This window comes from Phaseolus vulgaris, chromosome 6 (genome assembly GCF_051622355.1).
Source record: "Phaseolus vulgaris cultivar YP4 chromosome 6, ASM5162235v1, whole genome shotgun sequence".
In the NCBI taxonomy this organism is placed as follows: domain Eukaryota; kingdom Viridiplantae; phylum Streptophyta; class Magnoliopsida; order Fabales; family Fabaceae; genus Phaseolus; species Phaseolus vulgaris.
In genome coordinates, this window is record NC_143503.1 from 33,712,929 (window position 1) to 33,739,656 (window position 26,728).

Here is a 26,728-nt window from a genome sequence, read left to right on the forward strand (position 1 = left end):
GATAAATTTGTTACAACTGATAGAGCATGATAGAGCATACAACTGATGAGTAATAAAATTAATATACATTTTTAGAAAATTTCTTTGATTTTGTTTTTCATATTTGTAAATTGAATTTAAAATCAGAACTAAAAATATAAAAAATAAATTAAAAGGTACCACAAATGTTAAATAGTTTAATTAATGTTAAAAACATAAAAGGATATATAAGATTCATTAGGAATGCATTTAGTTTTTAAATTGTAAATTTTAAAATTAGCAGACATTTTCAGAAGTTTTCTTTAGCTTCTAATTATCTCCTTCAATTTTGCTTATTTGAATTTGAAATTAGAAATAAAATAAAAAACATTAGAAGTGTTAAAACATTTATTTATTTAAATACATAAAAGGACATATAAGATGCACCCTAGGAATGTATTTGAATTTTAAAAATAACACATTTTTAGAAGTTTTCTTTAACTTTCATGTCTCTTTCAACATTTTTTTCCCATCATTGCTTCTAATTTGAATAATTTAATAATTAAAAAATAACTTTATAACAATATAAATTATTTTTCATAAATCTACATAACTAAAATATTTATTATCTCATTTTAATAAGGTAAATATGGAGAAGTATATTTGAATATTTGTGTAAAACAAATGATAAAAATATACTTAAATAGAAAAAACGGATAATAGAATCATTCAATCATTCAGATCATGGTACATAACAAAACTTGTTGATTTTATAATATTAATTTATTATTTATTAAGGTGTGAAGTGTATAGAAGATGTTAATATATCACCATTTTAGTTATAATATCTATCATTAAAAGAACACTCCTGTTAAAAATGAATGCAAGTTGTTTTTTTTTTTACAAACTTGTTCATGATAAATTTATTAATTAAATAATTAGTATAAGTAGTTACGGATTAACTGAATCTTCTTGTAATCTTCCTCCACCTATATCCCTACGTACTCTCACTGTTCTCTTCTTTCTTTGGTTTGCTTCATCTCTCTTGACGCAGCCATGTCACAACACCGAAGTGCCAACTTCTTCTATGTCTACTCAACATCATGAAAAAGAAGAAAAAGCCAACCAGAAGGTTCCCTTCTACAAGCTCTTCACTTTTGCAGATCCTCTTGACGTCGCCTTGATGACCATTGGCACGATCTGTGCCATGGCTAATGGCTGGTCGCAGCCTATCATGACTCTCATTCTAGGAAAGCTTATCAACACCTTTGGCTCCACTGATCCATCAAATACCATCAAAGAAGTTTCTAAGGTATCTATGCATGCAATGATTTTTCTTTTCTTTTCTTTTTGTAGTATCTGCTCCGGTGGGATGGAGAATACTCGTAACCCAAACAAAAATAGTTCTTTCTGATTCTTTTGCAATACCATGTCAAAATACTCTTGGTTATGTAAAAGGGTAAGAAGGAGGATCATTGAACACAGTCTTACCCTTTATATGCAAAAGGGTTGTTTCCGTTTATTATTACTCTTTATGACACATGAAATTACAAACGTAATTTTTTTTATTTATAATCATTTACGTATGAAAAAAGAACCTTAACTTGTATGTCTTGGTACTTCAAATTTCAGGTTTCATTATTATTTGTATACCTGGCTATTGCGATTGGAGTTGTCTCGTTTCTTCGTAAGATGGCACACGCTTCTTTTTCTGCTTATTTATTTGTTATAGACTATATACTATGTTGTGTTAGTTGAGTATTAGATAATTGCGAAATTTTGATATCAGGGTTACGGTGGTTTTGTTGAATGCTGCAGAGGTAGCATGTTGGATGGTGACAGGGGAAAGACAAGCCCCCAGGATTCGCAGTTTGTACTTGAAAAATATACTGAAGCAGGACATTGCTTTCTTTGACACTGAGACAACAACTGGTGAGGTAATAGGAAGAATGTCTGGTGACACCATTCTCATTCAAGATTCCATGGGAGAAAAGGTATCATACTCCAAGAGAATCTCAATATTTATTATGGACCATGATCTGCAAATATTAAGTTAAGTAGTCGAGGAAAATTTAACAGCGATAATAATGTTGAAAAGATACTGGCAATATAATACTGAAAATAACACTGATAAATACCAAAAGGTTTTCCTTTTTCTCTCACTCCACCTTTGTTGTACTTGCAATAAAAATTATAATGATAGGTTGGGAAGTTTATACAACTTGCTTCAACTTTTATTGGTGGCTTTGTGATTGCCTTTGTAAGAGGATGGCAACTTGCTGTTATTTTGCTCTCATGTATACCATGTGTTGTTGTTACTGGTGGAATTCTATCCATGTTGATGACTAAAATGTCAAGTCGGGGGCAAGCTGCTTATTCAGAAGCAGGAACTGTGGCTGAACAAACAGTGGGATCTATCAGAACAGTAAGTTACAGTCACACAAAAATTAGTTGTAGAAAAAGTTGAATGATTTTCAAGTTTATATCTGACCATTGTCCTTGACTTTCTTCTGAAACTTAATTAGGTGGCATCTTTCACTGGTGAGAGAAAAGCAATAGAAAAGTATAATATCAAGTTAAAGGTTGCTTATAAAACTATGGTTCTACAAGGGATGGCCTCGGGGTTTGGACTGGGAGTACTTATGTTGATTATCTTGATCGATACAAAACTCTTGTATTGATTTATATAGTATCAATGATAAGGTATATGTTCCAAGAATAAACTTAAAACTTTATTGGTGAACAAACAAAATCTACCCTCAGACTTTGCTATGAACAGGATCCCAAGTTTAGTCCTAGCTAACAGAGCAAATGACCTTATTTGGTTGTTCCTACAAAGCCCTCTTAGATAGCCATCTACTGTACATGGCAAAGCATTCTTCAGGCTTGTACTCTGGAGCTGTGTGGCCTCCACCCTGACAATATACCAGTGCAAAACAATGGAATCAAAAACTAGAAAATATGCTACATACCTCATTCTCATTGCATCATTGTTTGTTACAGTTTTTAAAGAAGTATTTCCACCGTTCACTCAAGAAAACAGAGTTCATGAATTCTAATAATCAAACATAAATTTATTATTATGCCTCTACCAATGATAAGCGAACTCAACCATTCAAATTTATTTTGTGTGAACAAGATACAACAAACTTAACCCTTGTTCACCCATTTAGAATATACTTATCAAATGGAATCTATATTTGACCCACAAGAGCAGCAAGGAGAACAAAAAAGACTTGCCTTCACAGTTGCAAATGTCATTAGATTGGAGTAAGTCCTTGTGTATCTATTTGCAGGAAAACACAAATTTAATCAGCTTTAGATAAATTAAGCCTGGTATCTACATAACTACGGTTAGTGGAATACCCTGCAACTTGGCCATCTGTATGCCATTGCCTCCAATCATCCACGATGGAGTAGTTTAAAGATCTTATCCATGCTTGAGTTGCCAAGAAAGAAACCAAAATATCATGATCGCCACTGTTATATAGAAAATTTATTTAGTATGTGAAATTCAAATTAGTTCAACCATGTTACCTTATTCAACACATTAACATAGAGAAAGAATATTGACCTGTATATCAGCGATCGATATCCCATTCTACTGAGATTTACATGATACTCAAAACTGCTTGGGATATCCTTCTTCTGAGGTATATCCTTCGAACACCGATGCCATTGTCCTATACTTCCCTGCAGCACATGCAACCAAGATTTGTTATATGAAGTTGTATATCAATTATATGAGAAGGGAGTTAAGGAAGTTAGATTAGAATTGGAATTTAAGAATTTAAGAGCTCTATATTGATGTTACATGCACTTGAATTGGATTTTGAAAAGTTTTGTTGAATGGTTTGAGTACAAGCAATCTTGTTGTTGATTTAGAGAACTTATACTACATTACATTTTGTTTAGTGAGTTAAAGTTTAGTTAGTTAAAGTTTAGTTAGTTAAAGTTTACTAGTAATGAATGTATTTTTTGGTGACAAATTCACGATGACTGGTTAGTTGTGCAAATAAGGAATAAAAAAATCACTGAAAAAGATAACTATATTAAAATTTGAATAATGTGGTAAAGAAAGATGACTCTCAATATTTGAATTATGTGGTCAAAACATGTTAATAATCACGGGCCACACAAAGTATAACCTATGATGAAATCTAGTGAAGATTGGAAAGTCATTAATACCCCGGACAAGATCTCATTAGTGATAAGATTGTCATGCATAAAAATAGAAAAAAATTACTATATTATATATTATGGAAAAAAAAAACAAAAAAGTGATCTTTAACTTGGAGGTTGTATGTTATGTAAGAAAAAAACAACTCCAACTTTAACCTATCAAATCAACACCCCACTTGTTTAAACCACTACAAAATTCTAATTCCTTAGTTGATGCATATGTAAAGAAAAAAAGAGGAAAACCAAATGTGGGAGAACAAAAAACTTACATATAGATTAATGTTTTGATTGATCTATCTTGATTTACTTGTAAATGATTATTTAATAATGAAACTTGAAGATAAATGATCAATCTTGAAACCTAAAAAATACCTAAGATTTATAGGTAAGCAAAGACTTTTTAGTCCAGAATTTAAAGTTTATTATTTTTTATTGTATAATAAAAAATTATTGTAATAAGATGTTTTTCTTATAGTTGTGTAATCAAAATTTAACTCATTCTAGTTACATATTATATATTGTAAAATCTAAAAGATTATATTTAGTTTTTGAAATCCATAATAACGTCTCAAAATTTAAATTATTACTGAAAATGATTAAATTTATAAAATTTACTAAATAATAAATATAATATTAAATTTTTAATTGTAATTGTTTAGTTATAACTATTCTATTTAAATTATACAATATTAGTGAAAGCATAGGTGTTATTGTATTTGTGTATTCACAATTTTATTTTATTATTTATATAGTTATGTTTAATATTAAAAATTGAATAAAATAAATTATATGTATTTATTATAAATTTAATAAGATTTATTAAAACTAAATCTACAATTAAATATACAGTAGAATATATTAAAAAAAAAATATCCAAGAAAACAATAAAATGATAAAAAAATTATTATATATTTCTAAAAGATAAAATAAAATATTAATATAAGAATAAATAAAAAAATAAATGTTTACATAAAAAAAAACGATTACGAGAAGAATGCAATTTGTATATAGGTATAAATGACAAATGGATTTTATGAAATACCAAGGAGAAACTTATCATTTTGTAAAAGCAGAAGATGTCAGGTAAAATCAAAGGAGTGCAAAAAGCAAAACACTTTTATTTATTTGAAGTCTTCGTGCAATCCAACCCATGCCATTAACGTAATGTTATTATTGGCCTTATCAGTAAATTAATATTATATATTTTTATTTTGAATTATTGATAATTTAGTTTTGAAATATTAAAATTTAAATTAGAAATTAAAATATTAAAAATATCTATTACAAGTCATAATATATGTGTTAAATCGTTAATATAATTTAGAAAAACATAAAGGATATATAATATTAAAGTTAGGAATATTAGTTTTATATGAGAAAGAAGAAAAAAGAAAGAAAAGAAATGATATATTTATTAATCAAGAAATTGTGACTCACTTACATTATTGGAGTGTTATATTTATACAACACATAAAAAAAATAAAAAATAAAAATAAAAATAAAAATTATTGAGTGTTATATTTATATAGCACATAAAAAGATAAAAATAAAAATAATAAATAAAAATGAGTGATAGAACATTTACAACTGATAGAGTAAATATAAAATGTTAAATATAAAATGTTATATGATAAATTTGTTACAACTGATAGAGCATGATAGAGCATACAACTGATGAGTAATAAAATTAATATACATTTTTAGAAAATTTCTTTGATTTTGTTTTTCATATTTGTAAATTGAATTTAAAATCAGAACTAAAAATATAAAAAATAAATTAAAAGGTACCACAAATGTTAAATAGTTTAATTAATGTTAAAAACATAAAAGGATATATAAGATTCATTAGGAATGCATTTAGTTTTTAAATTGTAAATTTTAAAATTAGCAGACATTTTCAGAAGTTTTCTTTAGCTTCTAATTATCTCCTTCAATTTTGCTTATTTGAATTTGAAATTAGAAATAAAATAAAAAACATTAGAAGTGTTAAAACATTTATTTATTTAAATACATAAAAGGACATATAAGATGCACCCTAGGAATGTATTTGAATTTTAAAAATAACACATTTTTAGAAGTTTTCTTTAACTTTCATGTCTCTTTCAACATTTTTTTCCCATCATTGCTTCTAATTTGAATAATTTAATAATTAAAAAATAACTTTATAACAATATAAATTATTTTTCATAAATCTACATAACTAAAATATTTATTATCTCATTTTAATAAGGTAAATATGGAGAAGTATATTTGAATATTTGTGTAAAACAAATGATAAAAATATACTTAAATAGAAAAAACGGATAATAGAATCATTCAATCATTCAGATCATGGTACATAACAAAACTTGTTGATTTTATAATATTAATTTATTATTTATTAAGGTGTGAAGTGTATAGAAGATGTTAATATATCACCATTTTAGTTATAATATCTATCATTAAAAGAACACTCCTGTTAAAAATGAATGCAAGTTGTTTTTTTTTTTACAAACTTGTTCATGATAAATTTATTAATTAAATAATTAGTATAAGTAGTTACGGATTAACTGAATCTTCTTGTAATCTTCCTCCACCTATATCCCTACGTACTCTCACTGTTCTCTTCTTTCTTTGGTTTGCTTCATCTCTCTTGACGCAGCCATGTCACACAACACCGAAGTGCCAACTTCTTCTATGTCTACTCAACATCATGAAAAAGAAGAAAAAGCCAACCAGAAGGTTCCCTTCTACAAGCTCTTCACTTTTGCAGATCCTCTTGACGTCGCCTTGATGACCATTGGCACGATCTGTGCCATGGCTAATGGCTGGTCGCAGCCTATCATGACTCTCATTCTAGGAAAGCTTATCAACACCTTTGGCTCCACTGATCCATCAAATACCATCAAAGAAGTTTCTAAGGTATCTATGCATGCAATGATTTTTCTTTTCTTTTCTTTTTGTAGTATCTGCTCCGGTGGGATGGAGAATACTCGTAACCCAAACAAAAATAGTTCTTTCTGATTCTTTTGCAATACCATGTCAAAATACTCTTGGTTATGTAAAAGGGTAAGAAGGAGGATCATTGAACACAGTCTTACCCTTTATATGCAAAAGGGTTGTTTCCGTTTATTATTACTCTTTATGACACATGAAATTACAAACGTAATTTTTTTTATTTATAATCATTTACGTATGAAAAAAGAACCTTAACTTGTATGTCTTGGTACTTCAAATTTCAGGTTTCATTATTATTTGTATACCTGGCTATTGCGATTGGAGTTGTCTCGTTTCTTCGTAAGATGGCACACGCTTCTTTTTCTGCTTATTTATTTGTTATAGACTATATACTATGTTGTGTTAGTTGAGTATTAGATAATTGCGAAATTTTGATATCAGGGTTACGGTGGTTTTGTTGAATGCTGCAGAGGTAGCATGTTGGATGGTGACAGGGGAAAGACAAGCCCCCAGGATTCGCAGTTTGTACTTGAAAAATATACTGAAGCAGGACATTGCTTTCTTTGACACTGAGACAACAACTGGTGAGGTAATAGGAAGAATGTCTGGTGACACCATTCTCATTCAAGATTCCATGGGAGAAAAGGTATCATACTCCAAGAGAATCTCAATATTTATTATGGACCATGATCTGCAAATATTAAGTTAAGTAGTCGAGGAAAATTTAACAGCGATAATAATGTTGAAAAGATACTGGCAATATAATACTGAAAATAACACTGATAAATACCAAAAGGTTTTCCTTTTTCTCTCACTCCACCTTTGTTGTACTTGCAATAAAAATTATAATGATAGGTTGGGAAGTTTATACAACTTGCTTCAACTTTTATTGGTGGCTTTGTGATTGCCTTTGTAAGAGGATGGCAACTTGCTGTTATTTTGCTCTCATGTATACCATGTGTTGTTGTTACTGGTGGAATTCTATCCATGTTGATGACTAAAATGTCAAGTCGGGGGCAAGCTGCTTATTCAGAAGCAGGAACTGTGGCTGAACAAACAGTGGGATCTATCAGAACAGTAAGTTACAGTCACACAAAAATTAGTTGTAGAAAAAGTTGAATGATTTTCAAGTTTATATCTGACCATTGTCCTTGACTTTCTTCTGAAACTTAATTAGGTGGCATCTTTCACTGGTGAGAGAAAAGCAATAGAAAAGTATAATATCAAGTTAAAGGTTGCTTATAAAACTATGGTTCTACAAGGGATGGCCTCGGGGTTTGGACTGGGAGTACTTATGTTGATTATCTTGATCGATACAAAACTCTTGTATTGATTTATATAGTATCAATGATAAGGTATATGTTCCAAGAATAAACTTAAAACTTTATTGGTGAACAAACAAAATCTACCCTCAGACTTTGCTATGAACAGGATCCCAAGTTTAGTCCTAGCTAACAGAGCAAATGACCTTATTTGGTTGTTCCTACAAAGCCCTCTTAGATAGCCATCTACTGTACATGGCAAAGCATTCTTCAGGCTTGTACTCTGGAGCTGTGTGGCCTCCACCCTGACAATATACCAGTGCAAAACAATGGAATCAAAAACTAGAAAATATGCTACATACCTCATTCTCATTGCATCATTGTTTGTTACAGTTTTTAAAGAAGTATTTCCACCGTTCACTCAAGAAAACAGAGTTCATGAATTCTAATAATCAAACATAAATTTATTATTATGCCTCTACCAATGATAAGCGAACTCAACCATTCAAATTTATTTTGTGTGAACAAGATACAACAAACTTAACCCTTGTTCACCCATTTAGAATATACTTATCAAATGGAATCTATATTTGACCCACAAGAGCAGCAAGGAGAACAAAAAAGACTTGCCTTCACAGTTGCAAATGTCATTAGATTGGAGTAAGTCCTTGTGTATCTATTTGCAGGAAAACACAAATTTAATCAGCTTTAGATAAATTAAGCCTGGTATCTACATAACTACGGTTAGTGGAATACCCTGCAACTTGGCCATCTGTATGCCATTGCCTCCAATCATCCACGATGGAGTAGTTTAAAGATCTTATCCATGCTTGAGTTGCCAAGAAAGAAACCAAAATATCATGATCGCCACTGTTATATAGAAAATTTATTTAGTATGTGAAATTCAAATTAGTTCAACCATGTTACCTTATTCAACACATTAACATAGAGAAAGAATATTGACCTGTATATCAGCGATCGATATCCCATTCTACTGAGATTTACATGATACTCAAAACTGCTTGGGATATCCTTCTTCTGAGGTATATCCTTCGAACACCAATGCCATTGTCCTATACTTCCCTGCAGCACATGCAACCAAGATTTGTTATATGAAGTTGTATATCAATTATATGAGAAGGGAGTTAAGGAAGTTAGATTAGAATTGGAATTTAAGAATTTAAGAGCTCTATATTGATGTTACATGCACTTGAATTGGATTTTGAAAAGTTTTGTTGAATGGTTTGAGTACAAGCAATCTTGTTGTTGATTTAGAGAACTTATACTACATTACATTTTGTTTAGTGAGTTAAAGTTTAGTTAGTTAAAGTTTAGTTAGTTAAAGTTTACTAGTAATGAATGTATTTTTTGGTGACAAATTCACGATGACTGGTTAGTTGTGCAAATAAGGAATAAAAAAATCACTGAAAAAGATAACTATATTAAAATTTGAATAATGTGGTAAAGAAAGATGACTCTCAATATTTGAATTATGTGGTCAAAACATGTTAATAATCACGGGCCACACAAAGTATAACCTATGATGAAATCTAGTGAAGATTGGAAAGTCATTAATACCCCGGACAAGATCTCATTAGTGATAAGATTGTCATGCATAAAAATAGAAAAAAAAATTACTATATTATATATTATGGAAAAAAAAAACAAAAAAGTGATCTTTAACTTGGAGGTTGTATGTTATGTAAGAAAAAAACAACTCCAACTTTAACCTATCAAATCAACACCCCACTTGTTTAAACCACTACAAAATTCTAATTCCTTAGTTGATGCATATGTAAAGAAAAAAAGAGGAAAACCAAATGTGGGAGAACAAAAAACTTACATATAGATTAATGTTTTGATTGATCTATCTTGATTTACTTGTAAATGATTATTTAATAATGAAACTTGAAGATAAATGATCAATCTTGAAACCTAAAAAATACCTAAGATTTATAGGTAAGCAAAGACTTTTTAGTCCAGAATTTAAAGTTTATTATTTTTTATTGTATAATAAAAAATTATTGTAATAAGATGTTTTTCTTATAGTTGTGTAATCAAAATTTAACTCATTCTAGTTACATATTATATATTGTAAAATCTAAAAGATTATATTTAGTTTTTGAAATCCATAATAACGTCTCAAAATTTAAATTATTACTGAAAATAATTAAATTTATAAAATTTACTAAATAATAAATATAATATTAAATTTTTAATTGTAATTGTTTAGTTATAACTATTCTATTTAAATTATACAATATTAGTGAAAGCATAGGTGTTATTGTATTTGTGTATTCACAATTTTATTTTATTATTTATATAGTTATGTTTAATATTAAAAATTGAATAAAATAAATTATATGTATTTATTATAAATTTAATAAGATTTATTAAAACTAAATCTACAATTAAATATACAGTAGAATATATAAAAAAAAAATATCCAAGAAAACAATAAAATGATAAAAAAATTATTATATATTTCTAAAAGATAAAATAAAATATTAATATAAGAATAAATAAAAAAATAAATGTTTACATAAAAAAAAAACGATTACGAGAAGAATGCAATTTGTATATAGGTATAAATGACAAATGGATTTTATGAAATACCAAGGAGAAACTTATCATTTTGTAAAAGCAGAAGATGTCAGGTAAAATCAAAGGAGTGCAAAAAGCAAAACACTTTTATTTATTTGAAGTCTTCGTGCAATCCAACCCATGCCATTAACGTAATGTTATTATTGGTCTTATCAGTAAATTAATATTATATATTTTTATTTTGAATTATTGATAATTTAGTTTTGAAATATTAAAATTTAAATTAGAAATTAAAATATTAAAAATATCTATTACAAGTCATAATATATGTGTTAAATCGTTAATATAATTTAGAAAAACATAAAGGATATATAATATTAAAGTTAGGAATATTAGTTTTATATGAGAAAGAAGAAAAAAGAAAGAAAAGAAATGATATATTTATTAATCAAGAAATTGTGACTCACTTACATTATTGGAGTGTTATATTTATACAACACATAAAAAAAATAAAAAATAAAAATAAAAATAAAAATTATTGAGTGTTATATTTATATAGCACATAAAAAGATAAAAATAAAAATAATAAATAAAAATGAGTGATAGAACATTTACAACTGATAGAGTAAATATAAAATGTTAAATATAAAATGTTATATGATAAATTTGTTACAACTGATAGAGCATGATAGAGCATACAACTGATGAGTAATAAAATTAATATACATTTTTAGAAAATTTCTTTGATTTTGTTTTTCATATTTGTAAATTGAATTTAAAATCAGAACTAAAAATATAAAAAATAAATTAAAAGGTACCACAAATGTTAAATAGTTTAATTAATGTTAAAAACATAAAAGGATATATAAGATTCATTAGGAATGCATTTAGTTTTTAAATTGTAAATTTTAAAATTAGCAGACATTTTCAGAAGTTTTCTTTAGCTTCTAATTATCTCCTTCAATTTTGCTTATTTGAATTTGAAATTAGAAATAAAATAAAAAACATTAGAAGTGTTAAAACATTTATTTATTTAAATACATAAAAGGACATATAAGATGCACCCTAGGAATGTATTTGAATTTTAAAAATAACACATTTTTAGAAGTTTTCTTTAACTTTCATGTCTCTTTCAACATTTTTTTCCCATCATTGCTTCTAATTTGAATAATTTAATAATTAAAAAATAACTTTATAACAATATAAATTATTTTTCATAAATCTACATAACTAAAATATTTATTATCTCATTTTAATAAGGTAAATATGGAGAAGTATATTTGAATATTTGTGTAAAACAAATGATAAAAATATACTTAAATAGAAAAAACGGATAATAGAATCATTCAATCATTCAGATCATGGTACATAACAAAACTTGTTGATTTTATAATATTAATTTATTATTTATTAAGGTGTGAAGTGTATAGAAGATGTTAATATATCACCATTTTAGTTATAATATCTATCATTAAAAGAACACTCCTGTTAAAAATGAATGCAAGTTGTTTTTTTTTTTACAAACTTGTTCATGATAAATTTATTAATTAAATAATTAGTATAAGTAGTTACGGATTAACTGAATCTTCTTGTAATCTTCCTCCACCTATATCCCTACGTACTCTCACTGTTCTCTTCTTTCTTTGGTTTGCTTCATCTCTCTTGACGCAGCCATGTCACACAACACCGAAGTGCCAACTTCTTCTATGTCTACTCAACATCATGAAAAAGAAGAAAAAGCCAACCAGAAGGTTCCCTTCTACAAGCTCTTCACTTTTGCAGATCCTCTTGACGTCGCCTTGATGACCATTGGCACGATCTGTGCCATGGCTAATGGCTGGTCGCAGCCTATCATGACTCTCATTCTAGGAAAGCTTATCAACACCTTTGGCTCCACTGATCCATCAAATACCATCAAAGAAGTTTCTAAGGTATCTATGCATGCAATGATTTTTCTTTTCTTTTCTTTTTGTAGTATCTGCTCCGGTGGGATGGAGAATACTCGTAACCCAAACAAAAATAGTTCTTTCTGATTCTTTTGCAATACCATGTCAAAATACTCTTGGTTATGTAAAAGGGTAAGAAGGAGGATCATTGAACACAGTCTTACCCTTTATATGCAAAAGGGTTGTTTCCGTTTATTATTACTCTTTATGACACATGAAATTACAAACGTAATTTTTTTTATTTATAATCATTTACGTATGAAAAAAGAACCTTAACTTGTATGTCTTGGTACTTCAAATTTCAGGTTTCATTATTATTTGTATACCTGGCTATTGCGATTGGAGTTGTCTCGTTTCTTCGTAAGATGGCACACGCTTCTTTTTCTGCTTATTTATTTGTTATAGACTATATACTATGTTGTGTTAGTTGAGTATTAGATAATTGCGAAATTTTGATATCAGGGTTACGGTGGTTTTGTTGAATGCTGCAGAGGTAGCATGTTGGATGGTGACAGGGGAAAGACAAGCCCCCAGGATTCGCAGTTTGTACTTGAAAAATATACTGAAGCAGGACATTGCTTTCTTTGACACTGAGACAACAACTGGTGAGGTAATAGGAAGAATGTCTGGTGACACCATTCTCATTCAAGATTCCATGGGAGAAAAGGTATCATACTCCAAGAGAATCTCAATATTTATTATGGACCATGATCTGCAAATATTAAGTTAAGTAGTCGAGGAAAATTTAACAGCGATAATAATGTTGAAAAGATACTGGCAATATAATACTGAAAATAACACTGATAAATACCAAAAGGTTTTCCTTTTTCTCTCACTCCACCTTTGTTGTACTTGCAATAAAAATTATAATGATAGGTTGGGAAGTTTATACAACTTGCTTCAACTTTTATTGGTGGCTTTGTGATTGCCTTTGTAAGAGGATGGCAACTTGCTGTTATTTTGCTCTCATGTATACCATGTGTTGTTGTTACTGGTGGAATTCTATCCATGTTGATGACTAAAATGTCAAGTCGGGGGCAAGCTGCTTATTCAGAAGCAGGAACTGTGGCTGAACAAACAGTGGGATCTATCAGAACAGTAAGTTACAGTCACACAAAAATTAGTTGTAGAAAAAGTTGAATGATTTTCAAGTTTATATCTGACCATTGTCCTTGACTTTCTTCTGAAACTTAATTAGGTGGCATCTTTCACTGGTGAGAGAAAAGCAATAGAAAAGTATAATATCAAGTTAAAGGTTGCTTATAAAACTATGGTTCTACAAGGGATGGCCTCGGGGTTTGGACTGGGAGTACTTATGTTGATTATCTTCTGCACCTATGCACTTGCCATGTGGTATGGTTCTAAACTGGTTATTGAGAAAGGATACAACGGTGGAACCGTCATCACTGTAATAGTAGCTCTTATGACTGGTGGAATGTAAGTGAGACAGTGACCCTTGATCGAATAACTGGCATTTGCATGACATTATTTAGGAATAGAAGATTTTTCTGTGTTACACTTAGTTTAGCATTTCTAATGGAGAACTGAAACCTGATTAATCTTTCTAACATTTCCAGTTCACTTGGTCAAACATCTCCTTGCCTAAATGCATTTGCCGCAGGCCAAGCAGCAGCATATAAGATGTTTGAGACAATTAAAAGAAAGCCAAAAATTGATGCTTATGACACCAGCGGTGTTGTCATGGAAGACATAAGGGGAGATATTGAACTCAGGGATGTTTACTTTAGCTACCCTGCAAGGAAAAATGTGCAGATCTTCTCTGGATTCTCATTATATGTCCCCAGTGGCACAACTGCTGCTTTAGTGGGTCAAAGTGGAAGTGGAAAGTCTACCGTGATAAGTTTATTGGAACGATTCTATGATCCTGATGCTGGAGAAGTACTCATAGATGGTATCAATTTGAAGAATTTTCAGGTTAGATGGATAAGAGAACAAATTGGATTAGTTAGTCAAGAACCTATCCTGTTTGCAGCAAGTATCAAAGAGAACATAATCTATGGAAAAGAAGGTGCAACTGATGAGGAAATAAAATCAGCAATAACACTTGCCAATGCCAAAACGTTCATTGACAAGCTGCCTCAGGTGTATAAATGTTCCAAAATACAAACTTACATTAGAAATTCTGGTTTTAGGTTGATTTTTATTTTATTAATTCTATTAATGTGTTTTGTTCGCTAGTAGGGCCTTGAGACAATGGCAGGACAGAATGGGACTCAACTTTCTGGTGGGCAAAAGCAAAGAATTGCAATTGCAAGGGCAATTTTAAAGAACCCAAGAATCCTTCTTCTTGATGAAGCAACTAGTGCATTAGATGCCGAGTCTGAACGTGTTGTTCAAGAAGCATTAGAACAAGCAATGTCAAAAAGGACTACTGTAGTTGTTGCACATCGCTTGACAACAATTAGAAATGCTGACACCATAGCGGTGGTTCATCAAGGAAAAATTGTGGAGGAAGGTTAAACATGAACCAATTGGTTCCTTCTTTATGTGTGTGTATCGAAAGTAGTTTTGGTCCATTTTCAATATCATGTTAAGTCAGCGTAGCAATCTATGAAAATCCATTTTCTGTGACGTCTTGGAACAAGGTATTCACTTTTTCATGCTTGCTTTTATTTGTAGGAACTCATGATGAGTTAATCAAGGATGTTGATGGTGCTTATTCTCAGCTTATTCGCCTACAGGAAGGAGCTAAGGAAGCTAAGGGTAGCAATAATTCTGAAGCAGAGAAGTCAAGTAACAAGGTTAATTTAGATAGTAACATAGCCAGATCTTCCACCCAGAGAGAAGTTTCCTTAAACAGAGGTTCATCAAGTAGACACTCCCAGTCACATAGCTTTGCTCTTTCTCATCGAAGTTGGGTACATGAATCTGTAGAAGTAGAAAAATATGGGGATGTTGAAAAAAGTAAAGTTGATACTAAGAAGCCCAATAAGGTTTCTTTGAGACGTTTGGCATACTTAAACAAGCCTGAAGTTCCTGTCTTAGTTGTTGGATCCGTTGCTGCAATAATACATGGTCTTGTGTTCCCTTTGTTTGGCTTCTTGTTTTCCTCAGCAATAACTATGTTCTTTGAACCTCCAGAGAAACAGCGGAAAGATTCTAGGTTCTGGGCACTTCTATATGTGGGTTTGGGTTTAGTTACTCTTGTGGTCATACCAATTCAAAATTACTTCTTTGGCGTTGCTGGTGGAAAATTAGTAGAAAGAATTCGTTCACTCACATTTGAAAAGGTTGTCCATCAAGAAATCAGTTGGTTTGATGATCCTGCAAATTCAAGGTATTTTAGCAAGATATTTTAATTATTATGTGTTGCAATTTCTTATTATACTCATCAACTAAAGGAAATGAATCACTTTCCAGTGGTGCAGTTGGTGCAAGGTTATCTACTGATGCTTCAACAGTGAAAAGTCTAGTTGGTGACACATTGGCCCTCATTGTGCAAAACTTATCAACAATCATTTCTGGTCTAGTTATATCATTCACTGCTAATTGGATTCTTGCTTTCATAATTCTGGCTGTGTCACCCTTGGTCCTTATTCAAGGATTTCTTCAGATGAAGTTTCTTAAAGGATTCAGTGCAGATGCCAAGGTTAGTCTTACTTTCAATTTTGTTTGAAATCATGCATTATGGAAGATGGATGGACATCAAGAGAATCTTTTGTCTGCTATGTGTAGGTAAAGTATGAAGAGGCAAGTCAGGTGGCCAATGAAGCTGTTGGTAGCATCAGAACTATCGCATCATTTTGTGCCGAATCGAAGGTGATGGATATGTACCGGAAGAAATGTTTAGAGCCGGAAAAACAAGGTGTTCGGTTGGGGCTTGTGAGTGCTGCAGGATTTGGTTTCTCTTTTCTGGTTCTATACTGCACAAATGCTTTCTGTTTCTACATAGGATCTGTTCTTGTGCAACATGGACTAACAACTTTTGCAGAAGTTTTCAAGGTGAAACAAGTCAACCAAAACCTTTTGCTCCATCTTTATTTTGATGCTTCTTTTGATCAAGTTCTCACCACAATATTTGTGCAGGTCTTCTTTTGTTTAACAATCACAGCACTCGGCATTTCCCAGACTAGTGCCTTGGCTCCAGACACCAACAAAGCCAAAGATTGCGCAGCTTCAATATTTAACATTCTAGACAGCACGCCTACCATTGACTCCAGCAACACTCAGGGTAGAACACTAGAAGCCATTGCTGGTGATATTGAACTTCAACATGTCTGTTTTAATTACCCAACTAGGCCTCATATTCAAATTTTCAAAGATTTGTGTCTAAGCATTCTGGCTGGAAAGGTAGTCAACTGATACTTTGTTGATATTCCAATAACTGAGCTTTTGGTTGTATAAATAGACTTTATTTGGGAAAATGTGTTGTATTGTAGCTACATTGTTGATATAAATGTCTTTGCAGACTGTTGCCTTGGTTGGAGAAAGTGGGAGTGGAAAATCAACAGTGATCAGCCTCTTAGAGAGATTTTACAACCCTCATACTGGACGTATACTACTTGATGGAGTGGATATAAAAGAGTTCAGATTAAGCTGGTTGAGGCAGCAAATGGGTTTGGTTGGTCAAGAACCTATTCTCTTCAATGATAGCATTCGTGCCAACATAGCTTATGGCAAAGAAGGAGTTGCCACAGAGGAAGAGATAAGTGCAGCAGCTAAAGCGTCCAATGCACACCAATTCATATGTGCTCTCCCCGAAGGCTATGACACCTCTGTTGGAGAAAGAGGCACACAATTGTCAGGAGGACAAAAACAGCGGATAGCCATTGCCAGAGCCATGCTGAAAGACCCCAAAATCCTCTTGCTTGATGAAGCAACCAGTGCACTTGATGCTGAGTCAGAGAAAGTAGTTCAAGAGGCTCTAGATAGAGTGAGTGTGAATAGAACTACTGTAGTAGTAGCTCACCGTCTTACAACAATTAGAGGTGCTGACATGATAGCTGTAATGAAAAATGGAGCGGTTGCTGAAAAGGGAAGACATGATGAGTTGATGATGATTAACGATGGAGTCTATGCATCATTGGTTGCTCTACACATGAGTGCATCGTAAATTTCATATGAAGCTCCATTGCTTAGAAAATGGTTCCTAGAGACCTGATCTTCTCATTATTTCAACTTCTTGAACTAATAAAAGTAGAGTATGTCTATGATTAGAAGGGATTGGTGATGTTTCATAATGTCATAGAGAAAAAATTCACATTCTTTGTCATTCAAAAAACAAATATTGTTGCAAGTTATGGGAAGAACACAATGTGGAAATTTTTTAGTACCCACTTTGTTAAATCAATGGGTAAAACTCTTCATTTTTGGACAGATTTTAACTTTAAATGTATTAGATACATGAATAAATATGATGTAGAGTATTAAATGTAATAAGGTTCAGCAGCAAATACGGCAATTGCTCTGTTTCTCTTTTCACCAGACAAATTCACAAAAAGTAAACGACCATAAGAGGACTTAATCCCAAGTAACTTTTTACTTAACCAATCTTTATATATGGTGATTGAAATAGTCTATTCAAACAAAAAAAATTATCTAAATAAAATATTTAGAATAATTAAACAATTTGAAATAAATATTAGATTCTTAATGTTAGGTATAAAAAAGATTCTTAGTCAACTCAGCTCATCATGGATATATTTTTTGGTGAGTTTGTAACTTGACTCAACCCATTATAGATATACAATCAAAGTGAGTTAATTCGATCAAAATGTTCACTTATTTACTAAGCATTATTATAAAGGTAATAAGTGAAAATTGAAGTCTTAATATATATATAATACAAATAAATTAAGAATCTCAATCATTCAAAAATTATTGAACTAAGAACTAAAATTATAATCTTTAAAAAAATAATTTTTCAACCTACATAATTAAAAATTAAAAGTAGTAAATAATTATAATTAAAAAGTGATTAAAACATTGTGGTGGAATGAGAGGATCCTCCTTTGGATTGTTCTCGGACTCAATGAAATAGTAGAATGCCTGCACATCCTCTGATTCACCCACTCCCACATATCTATTCAACAAATATATTGTCACATAACATGTCTATGACTTTCATTCAAGCAACTGATTTTAATCCCATGAACAGAAGCACTGTAATATCTTTTAAGAACAAAAGGAAGGGGTCCCTGTGGAGCCACACCATGAAAGTTGAAAGAAGAACTGTGATAACAGAAGTAGGGGAACCCCATAATAAACGAAATCATAACCAGTGTTGCAACTTGATCTAAGCTTTGCCATTTTTAGTGCTCTCTCCCTGTTCTGACTGAACATCAGTCCCTCCTTTTTAACTTCAAAAATCAAAATAAAAGATGATTTCAAAAATTATACTTTTTTTGTTATATTAGTTGATCAAGACCAAATTGACCAGATTCACGTTTTCACCCATACCGCAGAAGAACATTTATGACAGAAGAAAGGGTAATAGGACCCTGTAACAGAAGAACATTTATGGCGTGAAAGAAGAAAGGGAAATAGGACCCTAATTTGTTTAATGTCTTTACTACTAATTTGTTTTTCTTATAGTTAAATTTCTATCCAAAAAAAAACTTTATAAACAGAGACAGTTCTTCAACACCTAATTTTTTTAATCCTTAGTGATAATATTTTATTTTGTAGAACATGTGTGTACTCAGATTATCTTAGAACTATACATTTATTTTTCTTTGAACGAGGCAATCAACTAAACAATTTTATCAATTTTTAAATATTTTGCCAACTAACTTTTAATTTAGAAGATGTTTTTAAATAAGGTTATATAAAAACTTACAATCTTCCAATTTTCCTCGCTATCACCGGCAATTTGCACTCACTTAATTATAACAATATTTATGGAAAATTTCTCTCCGAAATCTGGTTAAGGATCTTGAGATGTGTTTATGAAACTTGAGAATGAATCTTCATGTCATTGAAGAAAATTAAAGTGATGAACGTGCAAAATTGGACTCTATCTAGTGACGTGTGTAATGTGCATGGCAGCAACATTTTTTTTCACATTATGATGCACTAATATGGAGAGATACCAATGAAGCATAAACTCCATCTTCAATCTTCATCAAAGCCTCATGTCCTCCTTTCTCAGCAATCACTCCATTTTTTACTACTGCTATGATGTCAGCACCTTTAATTGTTGTAAGACGGTGAGCTACCACAACAGTAGTTCTATTAACACTTACTTTATCTAGAGCCTCTTGAACCACACGCTCTGATTCTGCATCAAGTGCACTCGTTGCCTCATCCAGCAAAAGGATTTTGGGGTCTTTCAGAATGGCTCTTGCAATGGCTATGCGCTGCTTTTGTCCTCCTGACAATTGTGTCCCTCTTTCTCCCACAGGGGTGTCATAACCATGTGGAAGAGAGCTTATGAACTTGTGTGCATTTGCTGCTTCTGCTGCTGCAACTATCTCTTCCTCTGTGGCACCTCCCTCTCTGCTATAAGCTATGTTGGCACGAATGCTTTCATTGAAAAGAATAGGCTCTTGACCAACCAAACCCATTTGTTGCCTCAGCCAACTTAGTCTGAAGGTTTTCATATCCACACCATCAAGTAGTAGGCGTCCAGAATCAGGGTTGTAAAATCTCTCTAAGAGGCTGATCACTGTTGATTTTCCACTCCCACTTTCTCCAACCAAGGCAACGGTCTACACATACATATATCAATAATGTTATCATATAGTCTCAAATTAGTAGATTTGTACAACCCAAAAGCTTAATTATTAGAAGGAAAAACACAAATCCTTGAATGTTTTTTCGTACTGGTTTCTGATTAGAATTAGAACTTTATCCGGTTAATTTATGCTAACATTTAATCCAAAATCTTTATTACCATATAATCGAGATGAAATTAAAAGACACCATCAAATGTACCTAACAAGTTATACCTAAGTTTTGTTCTTATTGAAGTAATAGAATACTAATGGTTAGTGATTACCTTTCCAGCTGGCATGCGTAGACACAAATCCTTGAAAATTTGAATATCAGGCCTTGTTGGGTAACAAAAGCTGACTTGTTGTAGTTCAATGTCACCTTTTATGGTGTCTAGTGTTGTGCCCTCATCACTGCTGGAGTCAATCGCTGGTTTTGTATCAAGAATTTCAAATATTGAAGTGGCAGAATCTTTGGCTTTGTTTGTATCTGGAGCCAAGGCACTACTCTGGGAAACACCAACTGCCGTAACTGTTAAGGCAAAGAAAACCTGCACAAAACCTATAGTAAGAACTCTTACAATTCTGATTGAATTGTTGCGAAGTAATTTGAAGAATAAAGTTTAGGGTTAAACATGATTGGAAATTAAGAACCGAGGGAAAGAAAAACAAGGGAAGAGAAAAACTCATATTATTGCATTTTACACATCTACAAGAAAACAAAACGTCTCCAAAAGTAATGCTAATATTATGTGAAGAACCAAGTCATAAGAAAACATCAAATTAAGGTGGACCATTACATTATAGACATACCTTGAAAACGTCTCCAAAAGTTGCTTTCCCGTGTTGCACAAGAATAGATCCTATGTAGAAACAGAAAGCATTTGTGCAGTATAGAGCAAGAAAAGAGAAACCTAGTCCTGCACCACTAACAAGCCCCAAGCGAACACCTTGTTTTTCAGGCCCTGAACATTTCTTCGTGTACATATCCATCACCTTTGGCTCAGCACAGAATGATGCAACAGTTCTAATGCTACCAACAGCATCATTTGCCACCTGACTTGCCTCTTCATACTTCACCTATAAAAGTCAAAGGAAACTTGTCAATATGTGCTTCATTTCTCGTTTCTGCAGATGGAATCAACAAAACAGAATTTAGACCAACCTTTGCATCTGCACTAAATCCTTTTACGAACTTGGTCTGAAGGTATCCTTGTAGAAGCAACAAGGGTGACACAGCCAGAATTACAAAAGCCAAAATCCAATTAGCAGTGAATGCTATAACTAGACCTGCTGTGATTGTTGCTATGTTTTGCACAATGAGGGCCAAGGTGTCACCAACAAGACTTCTCACTGCAGAAGCATCAGTAGCTAGCCTTGCACTAACTGCACCACTGTATGGAAATTCATTTCATTGAGTTAGATGAGTTGAAGGAACAAATATATGATATGATTGTCTATTCATCTTGTCTTTTATAATTTGAAGTAATTATCACCTCAACATACCTTGAATTTGAAGGACGATCAAACCAACTGATTTCTTGGTGCACAACCTTATTAAATGTCATTGAACGAATTCGTTCTATAAGTTTCCCACCAGCTATCCCAAATAAGTAGTTTTGCAATGGTATAGCCACCAGAGCGACAATCCCCAAACCAACAAATAGAAGTGACCAAAATACAGAATCTTTCCTAAGTTGTTCAGGAGGTTTAAAGAACGTGTTAACAGCTGATGAAAGCAAGAGTCCAAATACAGGAAGAGTAAGGCCATGTATTGCTGCTGCAATGGATCCTAGTAATAAGACAGGAACCTCTGGCTTGTTCAACTTGACCAAACGGCTAACAGCAACCTTTTGATGCTTCTTATTACCAACTTCACTACTTTCAACATTCTCGCTATCTCCCTCTCCAGACTCGTGCAAGGAAATTTGATAAGGAAGTGCAAAACCAAATGAGAGAGAGTGCTTACTGCTTGATCTTGCAAAGGATGTTCTCCGAGATAAGCTGAAACTATTGTTATTTGACTTATCTGCTTCTGACTTACGACTCCCTTCTTCTGCTCCTTTATTTCCTTCTTGTAAACGAACAAGCTGAGAATAAGCGCCATCAGCATCCTTGATTAACTCATCATGAGTTCCTGCAGATAAAGAAAAAATGCAGTACTTTTTATTCATGTTAGGAAAAAAATATATAGCAGTTTGCTTAGTAAACTAAACATGATACCAAAAGTATTATGCCGATAAAAAGAACTGAAACAGTTGGCTCAATTTTATTACCTTTCTCCACAATTTTGCCCTGGTGTACCACTGCTATGATGTCAGCATGTCTAATAGTTGTCAAACGATGTGCAACAATTACAGTAGTCCTTTGTGTCATAACTTTTTCTAGTGCTACTTGAACAATACGTTCAGACTCAACATCCAATGCACTAGTAGCTTCATCAAGAAGAATGATTCTTGGGTTCTTCAAAATCGCCCTTGCAATTGCAATTCTTTGCTTTTGCCCACCGGAAAGTTGAGTTCCATGCCCTCCTACCATCGTGTCAATGCCCTACAAACAAAAAAGTACAACTTTCTTAGCTTTACATAATATGGAGGAAAAAATAAGAAATATAAAACTTGGTTCCCTTTTGTAAGACAGTGTGTATGTATAACTATAACCTGAGTTAAAAAAATTGTTATACCTGAGGCAGCTTATCAATGAATATTTTTGCATTGGCAAGTGTTATTGCTGTATTTATCTCCTCATCTGTTGCACCTTCTTTCCCGTATGCTATGTTTTCTTTAATAGTAGCTGTAAAAAGGACAGGTTCTTGACCAACAAGTCCAATCTGTTCTCTAATCCATCTAACTTGAAAATTCTTCAAATTCACACCATCTATAAGAACTTCTCCAGCTTCAGGATCATAAAATCTTTCTAATAAACTGATTATAGTTGACTTCCCACTTCCACTTTGTCCCACTAAAGCAGCAGTTGTGCCACTTGGAATATAGAATGAGAATCCAGAAAATATCTGAACATCTGGCCTTGCAGGGTATCTGAAGTAAACATCCTTGAGTTCAATATCTCCCTTCATGTCTTCCAAGACAACCCCATTGGTGTCATAAGCATCTATTTTCGGCTTTCGTTTAATTGTCTCAAGCATCTTATATGCTGCTGCTTGACCCGCTGCAAATGAATTCACGCATGGAGTTGCCTGACCAAGTGCCCTAGTTTAACAGATTAACCAGGGATGCAAATTAAGTAAATAAAATAAGATTGATTAACATAAAAAAAGAAGCTCTAAAGACTAAGAAAAATCATGTCTCACTTACATTCCACCAGTATTGATTGATATGATAATGTTGAAAACACTTCCACCATCATAGCCTTTCTCCATAATGAGTTTAGAGCCATACCACATGGCAAGTGCATAGGTGCAAAATATAATCAACAAAAGTATTCCCATTCCAAATCCTGAAGCCAGCCCTTGTTGAACAGTTTTAATATAAGCTACTCTTAACTTGTTATTGTACTTTTCTATTGCTTTTCTCTCACCAGTAAAAGAGGCAACCTGGTTAAACATCAGGATGTCAAGGAATATGCCTAAATATCAAAAACAGTGCACAAACTATCTATCAATAATTTTTGTGTCTTACAGTTCTAATGGCTCCAACTGTTTGCTCTACAACATTTCCAGCTTCTGCATAAGCGACTTGCCCGCGATTTGACATTTTCGCCATCATCATGGACATAATTCCTCCAACAACCACAATACAAGGAATACATGCAAGCAAAACGAGACAGAGTTGCCATCCTTTTGTGAAGGCAATTATAAAGGCACCAAAAAATGATGTAACAAGTTGAATAAACTTCCCAACCTGCCATTAACTTCATTTCAGTACTTCTGTTTTTTTGTTATATGATATATTGGTCCTTTCCATACACAAAAGCAGCATACCTTTTCTCCCATGGCATCTTGAATGAGAATGGTGTCACCGGACATTCTTCCAATTACCTCACCACTTGTTGTTTCAGTGTCAAAAAAGGCAATGTCCTGCTTCAATATAGTTTTCAAGTACATGCCACGGATCCTTGCGGCTTGTCTTTCTCCTGTCACCATCCAACATGATACCTCTGCATCATACAATAAAACAACCTCGTATAAGAGTTCTGTGTTTATTGTTTGGAAAACTACAAAGTCCCAATTGGAAAAATAACGACGAGCAAGAGTGTAAATAAACATAGAGAGTACTTAACTCATCTAATATTATGTACAATTTTGCTTAAACACAACAAGTAACCTATAACAGAAAGATATATCTTACGTAGAAAAGAGGCTATTCCAGCACCAAAAGCCAGGTAAACAAATAATAATACAACCTGAAATTAGAAGTGCCAATACAGACATATAAGTTAGTTTGCAAACATATTTATACAAAATGGACATAGCATGCAATGCAAGCTACAAAAAGAAACAAGAAGAACCCTTTTTTCAAGGGTACATGTGAAATTTATGCATGTTGATTATACCTTGGAAACTTCCTTAACTATGAGGGAAGGATCAGTGGATCCAAAGGCATTGATCATCTTCCCAAAAATGAGGGTCATGAGAGGTTGCGCCATCCCATTTGCCATGGCAGAAATGAGACCAATAATCATCAAAGTCCTATCAAGCCTATCTGCAAAAGTGAATAGCTTGTAAAATGGAACCTTCTCCTGGACTTTGGTTCTGTGATCTTCATCTGCTGCCATGGCTAATGGGTTAGGGCCTAACCTTCCCCAATGAAACAAATGGGAAGACAAAAATCTGGCATTAAGACATGTCCTATTTAAATGCTTGTATATGAATCTAATTTGGGCAGAGCATTGTTTGGAATTCTTTACGTGTCTTCTCTAAATAATTTGTTTTCAGATCTCATAATATGCAAAGAGAGTAAATTAAGAGGACCTATTTAGGCCCTGAAATTATGATTCATAAAGTAATTCAAGAATAATTAAATTATGTTTGATTGATTAATTTTTTAGAAATATTCCTATAAATTTTGATGAAATTAAACAAGAAGAACATGTTATTTTTATCAGAAACTTTAATTCTTATCATGTTAAGTTGTGTGATAAAAATATTGTCTAACAAAAATAGCATAATATGTTTACTGTAGCAATTCCTCTTTTAATTTAAAAATCTTATATTCCCACATTTTCATGTTAATGATTTTGTAAAAAACCGTACATGATTAAAAATATTGTTCAATGAAAATTTTTATTAGTTAAAAATAAATCAAAACATATTTTTTTAATTTCATATTCTTAAAAACTAGAAAATTTTCTTTTACCATGTTAAGAATCAAACATAAAAATGGTAACATCGCTCTCTTCCAGAGAAAATAGAACCCCACCCCTCACGCACATTTATTTTTCTTACTTTCTTATCTTTCTTTCTCTCTTTAAATATCTCCATTCTCTTTTAATTTTCTCTCTCAATCTTCATTTATTTTAAAATCTGATCTCTCCACCACGTTGTAACTGAGGAATTAAAGAACATTTCTACATTATCAGATTTTCAAATAGAGTAAGTTTATTTTTGTTCTAAAGATCTTTTTTTTCTGTTTTTTCTTAGGATTTAATCATCAATCTGGATGGGGTTAGTTGAAAAAATTAATCCTCTCAACTTATTCTACTATATACTTAATTTTTATTCTATTTGGATAACTTGCATTAGGCCCGTAAATCTTGAAGTTTATCCAAACTGTGAGGAATAAAATTATAGAAGTTGCTTGGAAAGCAAACATTTAAGGTAAGGGAAACTAACTTAAATTTTTAATAGCACCCTAGGTTAGATGATCTGGATGTGGAGGGATGTGGTCCCAGTATTCAATTTCTCTTGTAGGGATGTTGTGTGTTTATATATTGTGTTGTTTGCTTATATATTATTTAAACTTGTAGAAATATTAGATTTTGATGGTTTAATATTTAATTGTTTTTTTATGTTAAACAAACTTTTGAATGTTGTGGATCATGTTTTGAATGATATTGTATGATGAAAATAATAGGGATTTGAATTCATATATTTGGGATAATGTATGAACTGACGTTTGTATGTGTATTAAGTATTGATGCCCCTATATGGTAACAGAGATCTCCAAGCTTCATTGATGATCTAAATCACATAAACATATCAGGTCGTGAGAAGTTGATGAGGGAGTTCATGCACATTGTGACATACGAGATGCATGGTTTGAGTTGT

General features: G+C 32.0%; 5 protein-coding genes across 5 annotated transcripts; 2 read left to right on the forward strand and 3 right to left on the reverse strand.

The window, feature by feature from the left end:
- The first annotated feature begins 1,045 nt into the window (after nt 1–1,045).
- LOC150027378 (ABC transporter B family member 9-like) lies at nt 1,046–2,639 on the forward strand. The gene is made up of 5 exons (XM_090303955.1): nt 1,046–1,270; nt 1,591–1,637; nt 1,748–1,952; nt 2,162–2,383; nt 2,484–2,639. The coding sequence occupies exons 1-5, from the start codon at nt 1,046–1,048 to the stop codon at nt 2,637–2,639; spliced, it is 855 nt and encodes a 284-aa protein (XP_090160081.1).
- Nucleotides 2,640–2,649: 10 nt separating this feature from the next.
- On the reverse strand, nt 2,650–3,663 carry LOC150027379 (putative serine carboxypeptidase-like 52; the record flags this gene model as incomplete). Its single annotated transcript, XM_090303956.1, has 4 exons — nt 2,650–2,873; nt 3,199–3,244; nt 3,325–3,438; nt 3,533–3,663. Coding segments are annotated over 4 exons (375 nt in total), but the record flags the coding sequence as incomplete, so codon positions are not given.
- Nucleotides 3,664–8,417: 4,754 nt separating this feature from the next.
- On the reverse strand, nt 8,418–9,434 carry LOC137832419 (putative serine carboxypeptidase-like 52; the record flags this gene model as incomplete). Its single annotated transcript, XM_068640578.2, has 4 exons — nt 8,418–8,644; nt 8,970–9,015; nt 9,096–9,209; nt 9,304–9,434. Coding segments are annotated over 4 exons (375 nt in total), but the record flags the coding sequence as incomplete, so codon positions are not given.
- A 3,122-nt stretch (nt 9,435–12,556) lies between these two features.
- LOC137832418 (ABC transporter B family member 9-like) lies at nt 12,557–18,042 on the forward strand. The gene is made up of 12 exons (XM_090304036.1): nt 12,557–12,814; nt 13,135–13,189; nt 13,321–13,496; nt 13,706–13,927; nt 14,028–14,266; nt 14,407–14,932; nt 15,032–15,305; nt 15,470–16,127; nt 16,211–16,439; nt 16,526–16,792; nt 16,877–17,140; nt 17,259–18,042. The coding sequence occupies exons 1-12, from the start codon at nt 12,557–12,559 to the stop codon at nt 17,901–17,903; spliced, it is 3,813 nt and encodes a 1,270-aa protein (XP_090160162.1). The 3' UTR covers nt 17,904–18,042.
- A 1,608-nt stretch (nt 18,043–19,650) lies between these two features.
- On the reverse strand, nt 19,651–25,324 carry LOC137832420 (ABC transporter B family member 9). The gene is made up of 12 exons (XM_068640579.2): nt 25,015–25,324; nt 24,810–24,864; nt 24,443–24,618; nt 24,141–24,362; nt 23,817–24,055; nt 23,186–23,711; nt 22,779–23,052; nt 22,009–22,639; nt 21,668–21,896; nt 21,316–21,582; nt 20,790–21,053; nt 19,651–20,499 (listed from the first exon to the last, which is right to left on the reverse strand). Exons 1-12 carry the CDS (start codon nt 25,234–25,236, stop codon nt 19,855–19,857), a joined length of 3,750 nt encoding a protein of 1,249 aa, XP_068496680.1. The 5' UTR covers nt 25,237–25,324; the 3' UTR covers nt 19,651–19,854.
- Between the last annotated feature and the right edge of the window lie 1,404 nt (nt 25,325–26,728).

Coding starts and splice junctions, on each gene's coding strand:
- LOC150027378 (XM_090303955.1), top strand. CDS start 1,046: ATGTCTACTCAACATCATGAAAAAGAAGAAAAAGCCAACCAGAAGGTT. Junction 1,271..1,590: donor CCATCAAAGAAGTTTCTAAG/GTATCTATGCAT, acceptor TTCAAATTTCAG/GTTTCATTATTATTTGTATA. Junction 1,638..1,747: donor ATTGCGATTGGAGTTGTCTC/GTTTCTTCGTAA, acceptor TTTTGATATCAG/GGTTACGGTGGTTTTGTTGA.
- LOC137832418 (XM_090304036.1), top strand. CDS start 12,557: ATGTCACACAACACCGAAGTGCCAACTTCTTCTATGTCTACTCAACAT. Junction 13,928..14,027: donor CAGTGGGATCTATCAGAACA/GTAAGTTACAGT, acceptor AAACTTAATTAG/GTGGCATCTTTCACTGGTGA. Junction 16,793..16,876: donor CTTTTGCAGAAGTTTTCAAG/GTGAAACAAGTC, acceptor ATATTTGTGCAG/GTCTTCTTTTGTTTAACAAT.
- LOC137832420 (XM_068640579.2), bottom strand. CDS start 25,236: ATGGCAGCAGATGAAGATCACAGAACCAAAGTCCAGGAGAAGGTTCCA. Junction 23,712..23,816: donor TCAATCAATACTGGTGGAAT/GTAAGTGAGACA, acceptor CTGTTAAACTAG/GGCACTTGGTCAGGCAACTC. Junction 23,053..23,185: donor TCATTGATAAGCTGCCTCAG/GTATAACAATTT, acceptor TTTTGTTTGTAG/GGCATTGACACGATGGTAGG.